The sequence below is a fragment of the Balaenoptera physalus genome (assembly GCF_965194825.1).
Source record: "Balaenoptera physalus genome assembly, chromosome: 16".
Lineage (NCBI taxonomy): Eukaryota > Metazoa > Chordata > Mammalia > Artiodactyla > Balaenopteridae > Balaenoptera > Balaenoptera physalus.
In genome coordinates, this window is record NC_138898.1 from 88,540,887 (window position 1) to 88,557,281 (window position 16,395).

Consider the following 16,395-nt stretch of genomic DNA (forward strand, 5'->3'; position numbering starts at 1 on the left):
AGTCTCTGCAAAACAGCTCCAAGGACGTGGCTCAGAACAGTATCTACAGCCCTTGAGGAGGAACTAAAGGTCCTTGACTTTAACGGCTACAGTAATATTATTTGGTCTTTTGGGACTGTTTTCCTTTCTTTTTGCACTTTCTCACTTCTCTGATTAAATTGTTTGTTTCGAACTCAGAGAAGGCTAGGAGGCTAAAATTTTCTGAAGACAAGAAGCAGGCAGAAGACATGGGGAGAATCCATCCCAGGAAGGCCCCACAGGGTCCTGCTCAGTTACAACATCAGATTCAATCTGGGCTCTTTACGCCAGTTTTGGACAACATACCAACACATCTTAAGATGGGTCCCACCTAACTATAGCACATTTGGACAAGGTGAGGTGGGGTGGGATTATGCAAATCCAGATCTGAAGACTAGATAAAGCAATCAGGGTATTTCACAGTATACAAGAGAAATTTTCACGGGGACAGAATACCAACCTTCTAATATCTGAAAGCCTGTTAACCAAGAGGGAGAGTGACTTCTGTTTTGTTATAGAAGGACCCAATCAGCTGTGATGGTTGAAAGCATGATGAATGCAAATCTGAACTCACTGGAACGTCTACAGCAGAGGGACACAGGTCCTCAAGCAGCAGTGCTTTTCCCAGCAGTGCGGACCCTGAGGAGAGCTGGGCTGTGGCAGCTCTGGAGGACCTCAGACGCTCTTTCCATGGTCTCTGAGACCTACAACATCTCAGAAAGTCCACGAACGCAAACCAAAGAGACACTCAGTCCCTGCACCTTGGATGAACTGATTTGACTCTACGTATGCATTGCTTGGGCTAATTAAAAATATGTAAGTGATCAAAAGACAAAATAAAACTTTGGGCACACCCTGAACAACAGAGATACTTCTCATCAAAGTCCAAACAATAATTCAAAAGCAAGATTCAGAGCCAAAATGTGGAAACAACCCAAGTGTTCATTGACAGATGAATGGATAAAGAAAATGTAGTGTGTATATTCATACAACAGATATTATTCATCCACAAAAAGTTTCTAATTGATACAAAGAGCATTTATGTATTTTTAAATGATTGATATTTCTTTGTATAAACAGTGAAAATTTAACAATTCCACTTTTAAGAGGAAAGGTGTTTCTTTGTACAAACAATTAAGTCTCAGCAGTAGAGGCATAAGCACACACGTGAACACAGAGTAAACAGAAATACCTCCCCGCTACCTCCCCCCAATCTCATCCCCCGATGAGCCCTGCTGATTCTCCCTCCAAGTAATGGAACCTGTTTGCTTCTCTCCATCTTCTCAGACATCGTCTTCCTGGACTACCACAACAAATTCCCAACCATATCTGGGTCTCCAGACTTCCACTCTTGCTGAAACCCCACCCCATCCATTTATACAGCAGCCAAAATAAAGCTTTTCCCTTTCATTGCAAACTGGATCACGACACCTCTCATTCACCGGTTTCCCATTGCACTTGGCATACATCTGAACTTCCTTAGACCCAGGGTTTTATTTCCTTCTCACTCACTGTGTACTGTCCACACTGGCTTTGGGGTCTAGGAAGGAAATTTTAATACAGGTTACTGCACGGATGACACTTGACGACATTATGCTAACTGGATAAGCCAGATACACATGGACAAATGTTATATGATTCCACTTCTGAGAGATCCACAGAGGGGTCAAATTCATAGAGACAGAAAGTGGAAGGGTGAGTGTCACGGGCTGGCGGGAGAAGGGGAGTCAGTGTTTAACGGGGACAGAGTTTCAGTTTGACAGGGTGAAAATATTCTGGAGATGGATGGTTGGGATGGTGGTACAACAATGTGAATTTTTTTTTATTAATTAATATTTTTGTTTATTTTTGGCTGCGTTGGGTCTTCGTTGCTGTGCGCAGGCTTTCTCTAGTTGCAGCGAGCGGGGGCTACTCTTCGGTGCGGTGCGCGAGCTTCTCATTGCGGTGGCTTCTCTTTGTGGCAGAGCATGGGCTCTAGGCGCACAGGCTCAGTAGTTGTGGCTCGCGCGCCGAGGAGTTACGGCTTGCGGGCTCAGTAGTTGTGGTACACGGGCTTACGTGCTCCGCAGCATGTGGGATCTTCCCGGACAAGGGCTCGAACCCGTGTCCCCTGCATCGGCAGGCGGATTCTTGACCACTGTGCCACCAGGGAAACCCAACAATGTGAATTCTTGATGTCACATAACTGTACCCTTAAAAAGAGCAAATTTTATGGAATGTATATTTTATCACAATAAAAAAAGAGAGAAGGGAGGAAGGAGGGAAGGAGGGAGGGAGGGAGGAAGGGAGGGAGGGAGGGAAGGAGAGAGGAAGGAAGGAAGGAAGGAAGGAAGGAAGGAAGGAAGGAAGGAAGGAAGGAAGGAAGGAAAAGCAAGACTCAGACACCCAGGGGAGGAGTGGAAGTATGAGTTGGGAGGTTCAGAAGAAGCTTCCAGTGACACTGCATGACCCTGAGTTGGCTATTTTCTTCTCTGCATCTCGGCTAACGTGTACTTCCTACCCTCATAGAAAAATAACCTGTCTTGAATTGGAGGTTTTCCCATTTACTCTTTTTGTACATGTGACATTTTTATTCAAAAAAATAATCTGTCTTGAACTGGAGATTTTTCCATTTAGTCTTTTGTACACGTGACATTTTTATTCAGGTAGTGAAATTTCTGGGTCAACAGTGATACCACATTCTCAAAATTTTGATAAGTAGACTAGAATTTCCTAATTGGAATCGAGGGGCAGGCTTTGGACAATCCATGGACTTCGTGAAATCCAAAGGTGCCCTTTTTTGTTGTTCTGTGTTTGTTTGTAGACCCCTTTGAAGGGTGCGTGAGCACCTGTCCTTCTCTCTGATTTTAGCTTCTCAAAATGGCTCTTGGACTCAAAGGTGCCTGAGGGTGGCGGACGTGTGCTCCCCCAGTACAGAATTCTGAACACAGTGTCAGGACACATTGAGCAGAAGAGCTTTGCCAAACTGCGTGTTTTAACGTAACTTTTCAATCCAGTCAGTCAGTGCACCTGGGATCTTTTTTACATACTTATCTCACTCTTATAAGGCTTAACCGTTGCTGCTTCCCCTAAGTTTCCTTGTCCCTCTCCCCACTCTCCCACCAGGCCGTGGAAAAGGAATGGGAGCGAGGGGGAGAGTCCAGCAGGGAGAGGGCAGCGCACCTGATGGGAAGCGGTAAAGAGGGGTCCGGACACCTTGAGGGGGCTTTTGGAGGACGGGCAGAGGTTGGGTCAGTGGCAGGAGATACCATTTACCCCTGATCTCTGGGACAAGCGCACACATAGGTCTGACAGTTACTTGTGTTTTCATTCAAACTGGTTGCCAGGTTGGAATGACCCATGATGACGTCACAGGCTTCCGACCTTCCTGATTGGAAGGACCAGACTCCGTGGCGCTCGGCAGCAGAGGTGGACAATAGCATCTCGCCAGAGCTTTTCTCCACTGCCAGCTGCCCCGCAGCTCGGAGAAGGGACGACCACTTGTGTTTTGCCCAAGTCCAGAAGAAGAGTTGGGACAAAGCAGAGTCTACGCTTCGAGGAAGGGAAGAGTTTGGGAGAAATCATGGCCAATCGTCAACCGAGTTCCCAGGTGGAGGACCAGGACTCCCAGCCCAGCTCCTCAGGGGACCCCCTGGAGGTGACTGTCAACGAAGAAAGCCCAGGACCGTCAGGTGAGGGAGCTGGCACGAGAAGGAATTTCAGAGGCTTGACCAGTAAGGAGGAAAGGGTACAGAGGTCGGGAAGGAGCACCTGCGTCAGGTGCCTATGAAAGAAGGGAGACATTCGGAAAGCCAGGGATTGAGGGAGGAGAGGACAGGAGCTGGGGACACGGAAACCCTGGGAAGCAAGAAAGAGGGTTAGGAGATGAGATCCAAGGATGAGAGAGGGGAAGAGAGGAAACAAGGGGAGGGTTCTTTTTCTTCTTTTTTCCTAGTGGGAGAAATTCTCTATCATGAGAAAGAGTTTTCAGGACAGGAAGCTGGAAAAATGACAAAATGAGACAGGGGAGGGATAGGTAGATATGGGCAGAGAAAGATGGAAAGATGACTTGGGGCAAGGTCAGAGGTCTATGAGACTGAAAAGGGTAGGGGTGTTTCGGGGGGGAGGCGGAGTCGGGGTGGGGTTGGGTGGTCACCAGTGGCTGAATTCCCAAGACGAGAACGTCCTATTGTAGTCTCTTGTCTTTTCTCAGCCCCCTGGGCCGGCTGCAGCTCCCCGCCTCAGCGCCCTGGCTGTAAGAGGAAGAGGTCAGTGGCGTTCAGAGAGGAGGAGGAGGAGGGCGAGCCGGCCACTGAGGCCCAGGACACCTGGGTCGTGGAGTCGCTGAGTGGGCTCAAGATGAAGCTCAAGCGACAGCGGGTGTCTTCAGTGCTGCCTGAGCACCACGAGGTCTTCAACAGGATGCTCGGTAAGGACCAGCATCCCCCGCCCCCCGCCCAGCACCCTCCAATCCTATACTTGAAAAGCAAACAAACAAACACTTCCAATGACTACACTTTCCCAATGGAAAAGAATTCCCTGCTACTTGGTGCGCTCTCCGTCCCTGGCGGACTGTCTATGGATAAAGGACGCAGGAGACACATAAATGATACAGGATTAGGTTAGACTTACAAGTGATACAAGACTAGGTCAGATTTAGAAATGATACAGGATTACGTTCGCTTGGTTTCAACTGTACCCCTGAGACTCTAGCTCTTACTGGCCTTTTGAATCTTAGTGGCGTGGGGTGGCGGGAGGGGGTGGGGGGCAACACAAGCCACCTTCGCCCCCTGACGTGACTGTCAATTGAGAAATTGGCTGTGAGTAACTCGATGCCCTCTGCACTGGTACGTGAATGCATGATGAAGGGGCATCACTCCCTGTCACTCGGCCCCCCTAGAAGGGGAGTCACCCCTTTTCCTCCCACAGCGAATGGTCTTCCCTCCCCTCTTCCCATCAGCTTCGCCCTGGGCCACATCTTGGCATTTCCCCAGGGGGGGCGCGGTTCTCCCTCTTGGCTCTGGAATGCTCCCACGACAGCCCTGTTCCCACTGGCAAACATCTGCCCTCTTTTCACAGAGGATCCCGTCGTTAGGAAATTCCTCGCCTGGGACAAAAACCTGCGGGTATCTGACAAGGTAAGTCCCCCACTGAGATGGATTCCTGCTCCAGCGCCTGTCCTGGGTGGGCACGCGGGGTGCTTTCTACACCCACGTTTCCACTCCCCTCCCAACCTGATGCCTTGTCAACACTTCCCTCCAGGGGCCTCGAGGTCCCCACTGGGATCTGAGCCCCAGGTGTGCCCCTTTGGTGGTTGCTGCCTAAGTCCCCTCTCCTCTCAGCTGCTGGGGACTCGCCTTGGCTCCGGTTCATCAAACACCGTCCAGTGCCAGCGGCCCTAAGTCCACGCCCTCAAACCCACAGCCTCGCATCCTTGGAGCGTCGCAAACTCTGACCTTCTGTCCCCTCCCCTCCCCCAAATAATCAGGCTCACCCAACACGGGGGTCTCTTCTCCAAGTGGCACCACCCATTCCTCGTCCCCTGCTCCCTTATCCCACTGTTTTTCCTCTTCCACGATGCGACCTCTCTCCTACGTTTTTTTCCCTCTTTCCATCAGTATCTCCTGTCGATGGTGATAGCTTATTTCAGCCGGGCCGGGCTCTTCTCCTGGCAATTCCAGAGAATCCATTTCTTTATAGCTCTGTGAGTATCTTGCTCCATCCCCTCCATCAATATTCAACACCCTGGGAGGGCGCAGGGAGAGACCTGGGGCTCTGACCTTTCATCTATTTTTTTAAACCCCTCTGTACCGTTTACTCTGGCTGTGAAAATGACAGGATTACAGCAGAGTGGTTTCTTTTTCAAACGAAGTTATGTTTTTTATACCATTCATTGACAAAACAAACTGCCCTAATGTCAATTAAAACACTGAACGAAACAAAGCAAAACACGAAACCTTCCTAAGAGGAGAGGAAGAAAGAACTGACACCATCCTGCCCACAAGTAAATAGACTTGAGACGTTTCCGGTTCTCATTCTCCGGTCTCGGGTCTTCCCACATCAGCACCAAGTGTGATTATCTTCCGTTTCTGCGTTCCCACGACAAATGCCACAATCGGGGCCCTTATCACATAGCGCGGACCTCGTAGAAAATGCTCCCCACTGATGTTTCTTCCACGTCTCCCAAGCCAGTCGGCTCTATTTGCCTGAATGTCCTTCCAAAACCCAGGTCTGACCGCTTCACACAATGTCATTGGCTAATTACGTGCCAAATCAAGGCCAGAGTTCTGGGTTGGAATTCAACTCTCTCTGCAATCTCCATCACACTGTCCTGATACTTTATTCCTTTGTGTCACTGTTCCTTCCAAATACCCTGCCCTCTAAGTTTCTATTGTGCTTTTCTGTCCAGGGATCTTTCCCACACATTTACCTGAAGAAAATGACCCTATCCTTAAAGTGGGTTCAAACACCAAAACCTTCACGATGCCTGATCTCCCTAACTTCTGCATCCCGGAGGCACTTTACTTAAAATCGTATTAGAATGTGATGCTTTGCATTACAGTCATTTCTTATCTCCCCCCTTCCCCTTCCCCAGTCCCATTAGACTAGACACAATGTGGAAGGCAGGTCTTGTCAAAATGTCCATGCATTCCCAAAACACTCAGCACAATTCTTTTCATTTTGCGAATGTTTGTTATTGTGAGTCTTCGAGGTAATCGGTATGGCATTTGGCTACGGGATAAAATGTTCACTCATTCATTCACTCATTCATCTAAGGAAACCTTATAAAGTACACCCTACATGCTGGGGAATATGAGGTGATGGGAACAGAGATTCACAAAAGGCTGTTGAATTAATGCATCAAGATGAACCAAGCCCTTAATGTGTCATTTGGTAGGAGAGGGATGAATGCAGAAATAGATCAGATCAGCTCCTGCCCTCAGGACCTGTACATACACCTACAACATAGGGAGAGAGGTGTGTGCACATACAACAAGTTGAAGGGAACAGGGGGTTTGGATTTTGTCCGCATCATCAAGGTGTGAGAGGCACCCTTCCGAAGGTCCTGCCTGGCAGTGGCGCCTTGATGACTGGGCGGCTCTCGGGGACGCTGGGCAGGGCTGGGTGGGTCGTGTCAGGATGCTCAGCCTGCCTCTTTTCTGGGAAGCTGATCTCAAGTGGAGGCCCTTCCTGTGCTGATGACAGCCACCTGATGTCTTTCCCCAGCTATGTGGCCAACGACATGGAAGAGGACAACCAGGCCCCCAAACAGGCCATCTTTTCGTTCCTCTATGGAAAGAACCGCTCCCAGCGTCCCTTGTTCCACAAACTGCGTCTCCAGTTCATCCGTTCCATGGGCTGGAACGCTAGGGTCAATCGGGAAGAGTGCGAGCAGGTGGGTGGGCTGTGGCGGTCTGGGGGAGGGGCAGGGCCGGAGAGGAGGTGGGGATCATGGGGGATTCGGTCTGGGACTTGGGGACGGACGAGAAAGAACCGGACGCGGGGCACGGGGAGGCAGCGTCATCCTCATTTCCAGGGGCTGTTTGTCTTTCCAGATCCAGGCTTTTGATCCAGAGCTCTGGGTGTGGGGAAGAGATCGCGCCCTCTTGCCCTAGAGGCCCCAGGACCACGCAGGCCTGAGGTCATCGGCCTGCGCAAAGGTAGGTCTGCGTCCGCAAAGGTGCGGGCGGAATGACGCGTTGCTTACTGAGGAAATCGGAGGAATCCCACTGCTGGACCCACATCACCTCTCACGCTGTGAAGGGGGCCAGCCGGCCACACAGCCACACGCCGACTCAGCGCCCAGCCGCGGCCTCACAGCCACACACACACACCAGCACCGTGGGGCCCGTGGGCGCCAGACCTCGGGGAAACCAGTCTGTCACAGACGCATGGGTCTCACTGAGGTCACTTCACCCAAAGCAGTTGGGTCCAAATAACAGCTCTGATGAGATGGTGATTTTTTTCCATATACGGTGTTTCGAGTTTCTCTTTTTAATTCATTTTTGGCCTTACATCCCTCAGGGATATGGGTTCTAGGATTTACCTACCACAAAGTAAATGTCTACAAACAGGATATTAGATGGAACAGCCTACACGTTCAATAAGAAAAGACCAATTATGACTAGCTTTATTTTCATCCAAATTTACTTTCCAATTGCTTACGGCCAGATCACCTGTGACTCTTTATTTCCCCTGACTCACCACTTCTGGACCAATGATTCCTCTTGTACAATTCACCTTTTCCCCCTCAACTTTATGGTCAAGGGGGTTTATCAGAACGAGTGAAGGTTAAGGAATGCCATCTTCAGCATGGCTTGTTACAATGGACACATTAGAGTTCTAGATGTGGGCAGAGGATTGAGCAAACATTTGGTTGAAATCTTGCAAACTAGCTGCCTTAGTCCGTTCGACCTGCCCTAACAAGATACTACAGACTGCGTGGCTTATAAACAACAGACCGCAGTCTCTTTTACAAGGGCAATAATCTCATTCATGAGGGCTCTACCCCATGACCTAATAACCTCCCAAAGACCCCACCCTCCTAATACCAGCCCCTTAGCGGTTAAGATTTTAAGATTTCAACCTAAGAATTTTGGGGGACACAAACATTCAGCCCATAACACTAACCAAGTTTAGGACTGACTATTATTTAAACATTAGGATCCAGGGACTTCCCTGGTGGCTCAGTGGTTAAGAATCCGCCTGCCAACGCAGGGCACACGGGTTCGAGCCCTCGTCCGGGAAGACCCCGCATGCCGCGGAACAACTAAGCCCGTGCGCCACAACTACTGAGCCTGCGCTCTAGAGCCCACGAGCCACAACTACTGAGCCTGTACTCTAGAGCCCGCAAGCCACAACTACTGAGCCTGTGCGCCTAGAGCCCGTGCTCCGCCACAAGAGAAGCGTCATGAGAAGCAACGGAGAGTGGGCCTCGCTCACCACAACTAGAGAAAGCCCACGCACAGCAACAAAGACCCAATGCAGCCAAAAATAAAATAAAGAAAATAAGTCAATTAAAAATTAATAATAAAATAGACATTAGGATCCAGGATTAGGATTAGGGATCAGGCAGCAGGTCTCCTGGTCCACGATGCTGACTGGTCAGTGATGTCTGTAGTGTGGTTCCAAGTTCAGAATTTAAGTGGTGCCAAAGGACCAAGGTGAGTTAAGACTAAAGCAGCATTCTCCAAATGCCAGCTCCCTGAGCAGAATCACCTGGAGTCTTGGCTATAAAGCAGATGACTGGGCCTGACTTTCGGTGTATTCAGTAGTTTTTGCAGTCAGGCTCACCAAACTCCAAGAATCGCACTTGAAAACAATGAATGGTTCAGGATTGGGGCTCCGAATGGAGAATTTGAGATAAAACTGCAATCATAAATGAGTCTCAATTCTGGTGAGAACTAAGAATGTGAAAACCTTTGTATCTGGACAGTTGCCACTTTGAAATCTGACAGCCTTGCTCCTTCTCTTACTTCCAGATCACAGAGCCCAGGAGAGATGAGGATGTTGCACAGGAGGTCAATCCACACGCTGACGACAGCCGTGAGGAAGGGAGGGAGAAGCCTCTTGTGCAGATGATCGGGAAGAACCCAGCGTCTTCTAGAACGAGCTCAAGAGAGTTTTCGTGTCACACTCCTGGGAGCGGGGCGTGCTTCTAGGAGTCTGTGGCAGGACAATAAGAAATCAGGGTTCTGTCACGTTCCATCCCTTTGGAAGGCACCACCCCAATTTTCAGATCATTTCATTCAAATCTCCCCTGAGATGAACACTGGAGGTCCCATTTTTTACACACTTCTTTGCCCCAGTCTAGAAGCATTTGAAGGTGGCGTGTAGGGGGCTCAGAACAGGAGGGAATAACTTTAAAATATATAATTAGAGCCACACGGTCATGACTGATGACTTAACTTTCACTGGCGTATTTTGAAAATGTCACCTACAGAAGTACTGTATTTTTGTATTTTATATTTATAGATGTATTTTAAATAGTTTTGAAATAGTCTTCATTGTGAAACATCTTATTCCCACCAAGTTTTGTGATGAGTATTACAGCTGTTGTATATTTACACCTATATACAATTTTATTCACATTTTCAAGAGAGATTTTTGGTTTTATCTATTACATAATATACATTTTATCTATTACATAACATTTCCATTCTACTTATAGCTAGGTGGGTATTTCCTCCCAATTCTTGTAAGCATAAATTTCTATATTTTTAGTTCTCATTACTGAATTGTGGGAATTCAGTCGTAAGTTTTTAACTTCTCTCAACAAGTTTGTATGTTATTTTAGATTATTAAAGAGTACCGTGCAATGCAGCTTTGGGGGAAATATAATAAAGATGAAAGTCTTCTCACAATCATGATGTGTGTGGTCATTACCAGTCTGCTTCGCCTGTTTGCTGCCCAACGAGGTGTGGCTTAATGGCGTTGTGATTATCCAACCACATTTCTTAACTCTGAAAAATAATCCTGAATTATTTTTCATGGAGGAAAATCTACAGAAGATGAGGCAGATCTTACGTCGTTCAGGACTCCAGTACTGAGAGACAAGTGTTGGGTAAAAGGAAACATAGCTTTACTGAGGAAGCCAGCAGCCCAGGGGAGAAGGTGGACTCGTCCCAAAGAACCAACTCTCCCCTCCTGAGGTTTTGCTTGAGGACTATATAGGGAAAAGAGAAAGGGGCTGCATGTTGAAGACAGGGTTACGGGGTGCGTGATCAGCTCACGCACATTCTTCTGATTGGTCGGTGGTGAGGTAGCGGGGACTCAACATCATCAGCCTTCTGCTTCCAACGGGTCTGGGGTCTGCGTGCTTGTGGGCAGTATGCAGTTAACTTCTTCCACCTGCTGGGGGTTTCAGTCTCTGCAAAACAGCTCCAAGGACCTAGCTCAGAATATTACCCGATAGCCTTTTAGGCGGAACTAAAGGCCCTGGACTTCGTTTAACGGCTAAAGTATGATGATTTTGTCTTTGCTGTTTTTTCGGCCACGCCACGCAGCTTGTGGGATCGCAGTTCCCTGACCAGGGATCAAAAACAGGCCTCTAGCAGTGGAAGCGCACAGTCCTAACCCCTGAAATGCCAGGGAATTCCTGACAGTACACGTTAAAGAGAAAAAAACAGACCAAAAGGAACACAGTTTTAAGGAAGCTTAACTTTCTCAGAAACGCAGAAATTTTGTTGTGCATTTATTTTCTTTCTTTTTTTTTTTAATACATTTATTTATTTATTTATTTATTTATTTATTTATTTTTCTCTGCGTTGGGTCTTCGCTGCTGCACGTGGGCTCTCTCTAGTTGCAGTGAGCGGGGGCTTCTCTTCGTTGTTGTGCGTCGGCTGCTCAATGCGGTGGCTTCTCTTGTTGCGGAGCATGGGCTCTAGGCACGTGGGTTCCAGTAGTTGTGGCTCGCGGGCTCTAGAGGATTTTTTATTGTTTACTTTTTGCAAGTATTCATCAAATGCGTATTACTTGAATGAATGACAAATCATTTCTTCCAGCAATCTTCAAACTGCTTAAAACTATGACAATATTTAGCGTTTCAAATTTCATATGACCTCACTCTCTCCGTGTTCTAGTTTCTAAAAGCATGTGGGATCTTCCCGGACCAGGGCTCGAACCCGTGTGCCTTGCACTGGCAGGCGGATTCTTAACCGCTGCACCACCAGGAAAGTCCCTGTGCATTTATTTTCAAGAAAATAAGGCGGCCGGATGAATTCAGAACTAGGGGCAGAAAGCTCTTCCTGTGAGATACAGAATCTCTGCTGTTTAGGCAGATTTAGAGAACAACTTTCCCAACCACTTATTAAGGAGACCAATACTCCACGAAAAAATATATCATTTTTACAGAGGGAAAACCAAACTCCAGCTTTGCATCAATATAATATTTGATACTTAAGAGAACCATAAGCTCTTTTTTGAAAATCTCTGCAATAAACATCAAAACTGAGCCACCTTCGGCTGAGACCAATACAATTCCCATTCCACCAATCTCCTACAACTTTCTAGATTCATTCAGGTGGTGTCCTTCACCATCCTCTTTCTGGTGCTGGAACAATCGGTCATTTTACTTTAGGACCAAACTATTTTTGTTCCTGTTAATAAACAAAACTACATCTCATCATCTTGCATACAAAGTTGTACCTCTCGGTTGCTGGAACCAAGCAGGACCCTGCAGGGCCCTTCCATGTCCCCTGCCTCTTGCTTGTAAAACAGCTGCAGTCTCCCAGGCCTCCCCTGAGTCACAAAACAACAGGTTCAAGCAGTTCACGATTAGGACAACAGCAGTCACAGAATCTTTAGTTCCTCCCCAAGGACATAAGTAACAGTGTCAGAGACACATTCCTAACTTGTTTTGCAGATACTAAAACCGCTACAAGAGGAGAGAGCTAACTGTATGATGACCAGACTGGAGCTATGACATAAGCTGCTCCATCTTGAGCAGACCTGAACCAATGGCTTACACAATTCCAGGAACTGGCCTCAAGGAAATGGGAACAATCCAGCACTGGACTTGAAGATTAACTGTGCCGGAAACAATCAACATGACACTGACCACACCACTGCACGACCAATGTCAAGATGATGGTCAGAGCTGACTGTGCTACTCTGCATGTAGCCCCCACCTGCACAGCCCAGAGACTTCCCGTCTTTTCCCTATAAACCCCTTTTCCCTCTAACGGGCAACTGGGAGATGCTTTGGGGGACACTAGTCCACCATCTTCCCAGGTTGCCAGCTTCCTGAATAAAGCATCTTTCTTCTTCCACCAACCCTTGTCTCTGGAACATTGACTTCTGAGCGATGAGCAGCTGCACCTGAGTTCTGTTCCAGCCGATAACATTACTATTGCTCAAGCCTCATTCATATTATATTCATAACAACTTTGAACCAAAGTTACTTCCATTGTACAAAGAAAACTAGGAGTGAATAACTGACAACTGCCCATCACACACCAGCATTGTAGGCTAGCAGAGCTCATGAACACACGTAACACAACTTTACGAAGCCACAAACATCCCTTACACAACTTCTCCAAGTGCCAGACACAAACACATTCATTAACACACCCACAGATACAGCCTCTAGGTAACAAATAAAAATATGCAGCAAGAGCATAGAACTTGAGATTATGCTTAGTGATCAACGTTTCAGGTTTCTGTCTTGCTTACAAATGACCTCGGTATCCAATGATTATCCAGTCAGTAACACAATTTAATATCAGTTCAAGGGTTTACGTAAACTAAAGATCTTGGAATGTATCGACAAGCTAACAGTACAAAACATAGTTACTGTTGAAATAAAGTTTGTCAGAAGAATAATTAAATGTGGCTAAACACAAATTTACATTTTTCATAACCTTAAATATTAAGTAGAAGTAATGTTAGCTTATTTGATGGGTACACCTATATAAATTTAGGAAGAACACACCCAAGTAGAATTGTTTTCAATGTATGCCTAATACTGATAAATAAGATAGGAGTAACTTTGTATTAAACCAAAACTATTAAACTAGCTTCATTTGCCAAAGATTGACCTAAATTATGTAAACTTGAAGTCTTTAAATTTCTGAGTTGATTTTTTTGTTTGTTTGTTTTTTTGGCTGCACCGAGAGGCTTGCTGGATCTTAGTTCCCTGACCAGGGACTGAACCCGGACCCTGGCAGTGAAAGCACCGAGTCCTAACCACTGCACCACCAGGGAATTCCCTGACTTGATTTCCGTGAGAATACTTTTCTAGCACATTTAAAGTATCAGAAGTTCAAATTCCTTTCTCTCTGAGAATTTGAGGGATACATAATTTTTATAAGCACATTTGTATCTTTGTAAGCCAATCAGGACAGAAACCCTTGAATTTAAGAGACTCTACAATCTACTTTAATAGATCCAGAAGTAGGAAAACATTACATACTCACACTGTCACAGGTAAAGGCCTTTCTGAATTACAGACACACAGACATACAGAGAAATGGAACTTTTACCTTCAGTTCTAAAGTCTTAGACATGGGTCAGGAATAAACACTCACCAGTCTAGAGATTAAAGAGCCGTCCTCCTCCCATTGGGCAAGAGATTCTTAACTGATTTGAGCTAGTCAAAGTAGACAAATAGACGAACAGAAAAGACTAAGAAAAGACTAACAAACCAGATCCTCTGTCACCTCTCACCTAACTGAGATTAGCTCTGTAGAAACTCAATCGCTTTGGAGAGACCATCGAAAGTCTTCAAACGACAGAGCCAAACTCAGAATCACTGCTGCTACAAATGGGGAAGCACTTAGCTGTAATCTGAAAACAAAGCAGAAACACAAAAGTAATAGAAGGGGAAACTAAAGAAACGGAAAGTGAGCCAAGTTCAATGGTTGCTTGGGTGGGTTCACCCCTGGGAGAGGAGAAAAGATGTACCTGGGCTTCACCGGCTCAGGAAACACACCACTTGTTGCTGGGCTTTTACAGCTTTATTTCCGTATAACTGATATACAAAATCCAGCCCAGGTTTAATTTGTATAACTTGATGACTTTGGACATATGCACACACCTGTGATACCATCACCACCATCACGGTAATATACTCATCACTTCCAAAAGATTCCTTCTATCCCTTTGTGTCTCTGTATGTGTGTTAGGAATACTTAACACAGCACCAGGTACATGAAAAGGTGCTCAACGTCACTAATCATCCGGGAAATGCAAATCAAAATCATCATGAGATGTTACCTCACATCTGTTAGAATGGCTACAATTTTTTCTTCCTTTTTAAACATAGACTTGTCAAGGTTGTAGAGAAATCGTAACCCTTGCATATTGTAGGCAGGAATGTAACATCGTGCAGGCACTGTGGAAAACAGTATGGAGTTTTCTCAAAATCTTTTAAATAAAAATTCCATATGATCCAGCAATCCCACTTCTGGGTATACAGGCCCAGCTCAGAGACATTGCAGCTTCAGTTCCAGAACACTGCAATGAAGCAAATACCGCCATAACGCAAGTCACATGAATTTTCTGGTGTACCCGTGCATGAAAAACTGACGTTTACACTATACTGTAGTCTGTTAAGTGTGCGATAGCCTTGTGTCTAAAAAAACAACGTACATACCTTTATTGAAATATACTTTAGGGAAGAGAAATATACATCAATGGAACAGGGTAGGAAGCCCAGAGATAAACCCACGCACACATGGTCACATTATCTTTGATGAAGGAGGCAAGAATATACAGTGGAGAAAAGACAGCCTCTTCAATAAGTGGGGCTGGGAAAACTGGACAGCTACCTGTCAAAGAATGAAATGAGAACACTACCTAACACCATAACACAAAAATAAACTCAAAATGGATTAAAGACCTAAATGTAAGGCCCGACACCAGAAAACTCTTAGAGGAAAACATAGGCAGAACACTCTATCACATAAATCACAGCAAGATCCTTTTTGACCCATCTCTTAGAAAAATGGAAATAAAAACAAAAATAAACAAATGGGACCTAAGGAAACTTAAAAGCTTTTGCACAGCAAAGGAAACCATAAACAAGACAAAAGAACAACCCTCAGAGTGGGAGAAAATATTTGTAAACGAAGCAACTGACAAAGGATTCATCTCCAAAATATACAAGCGGCTCACGCAGCTCAATATCAAAAAAACAAACAACTCAATCCAAAAATGGACACAAGATCTAAATGGACATTTCTCCAAAGAAGATATAAGATTGCCCACAAACACGTGAAAAGGATGCTCAACAACACTAATCATTAGAGAAATGCAAATCAAAACTACAATGAGGTATCACCTCACACCACTCAGAATGGCCATCATCAAAACATCTACAAACAATAAATGCTGGAGAGGGTGTGGAGAAAAGGGAACCCTCCTCCTGCACTGTTGCTCGGAATGCACACTGATACAGCCACTATGGAGAACAGTATGGAGGTTCCTTAAAAAACTAAAAATAGAACTACCATACGACCCAGCAATCCCACTACTGGGCATATACCCTGAGAAAACCATAATTCAAAAAGAGTCATGTACCAAAATGTTCATTGCAGCTCTATTTACAATAGCCAGGACATGGAAGCAACCTAAGTGTCCATCATCGGATGAATGGATAAAGAAGATGTGGCACATATATACGATGGAATATTACTCAGCCATAAAAAGAAACGAAATGGAGGTATTTGTAGTGAGGTGGATGGAGTTAGAGTCTGTCATACAGAGTGAAGTAAGTCAGAAAGAGAAAAACAAATACAGTATGCTAACACATATATATGGAATCTAAGGGAAAAAAAAAAAGGTCATGAAGAACCTAGTGGCAAGACGGGAATAAAGACACAGACCTACTAGAGAATGGACTTGAGGATATGGGGAGGGGGAGGGGTGAGATGTGACAGGGTGAGAGAGTGGCATGGA

General features: G+C 45.9%; 2 protein-coding genes and 3 long non-coding RNA genes across 18 annotated transcripts in view; 2 read left to right on the plus strand and 3 right to left on the minus strand.

Annotated features, from left to right (window-relative positions):
• LOC309645842 (zinc finger protein 12-like) overlaps positions 1-16,395 on the minus strand; it is a 113,643-nt gene that overhangs the window by 58,072 nt on the left and 39,176 nt on the right. The window lies entirely within an intron of this gene.
• Positions 941-4,251, minus strand: LOC309645855. Its single transcript, XR_014255088.1, has 2 exons — positions 4,154-4,251; positions 941-2,210 (listed from the first exon to the last, which is right to left on the minus strand). It is a non-coding gene; the product is annotated as an uncharacterized lncRNA (long non-coding RNA).
• Positions 4,252-7,567, plus strand: LOC309646087 (speedy protein E4A-like; the record flags this gene model as incomplete). Its single annotated transcript, XM_082432069.1, has 5 exons — positions 4,252-4,426; positions 5,077-5,135; positions 5,616-5,701; positions 7,225-7,397; positions 7,554-7,567. The coding sequence occupies exons 1-5, from the start codon at positions 4,357-4,359 to the stop codon at positions 7,565-7,567; spliced, it is 402 nt and encodes a 133-aa protein (XP_082288195.1). The 5' UTR covers positions 4,252-4,356.
• Positions 7,572-11,984, plus strand: LOC309645860. Its single transcript, XR_014255095.1, has 2 exons — positions 7,572-7,658; positions 9,480-11,984. It is a non-coding gene; the product is annotated as an uncharacterized lncRNA (long non-coding RNA).
• LOC309645854 lies at positions 8,098-13,264 on the minus strand. Its single transcript, XR_014255087.1, has 2 exons — positions 12,145-13,264; positions 8,098-11,418 (listed from the first exon to the last, which is right to left on the minus strand). It is a non-coding gene; the product is annotated as an uncharacterized lncRNA (long non-coding RNA).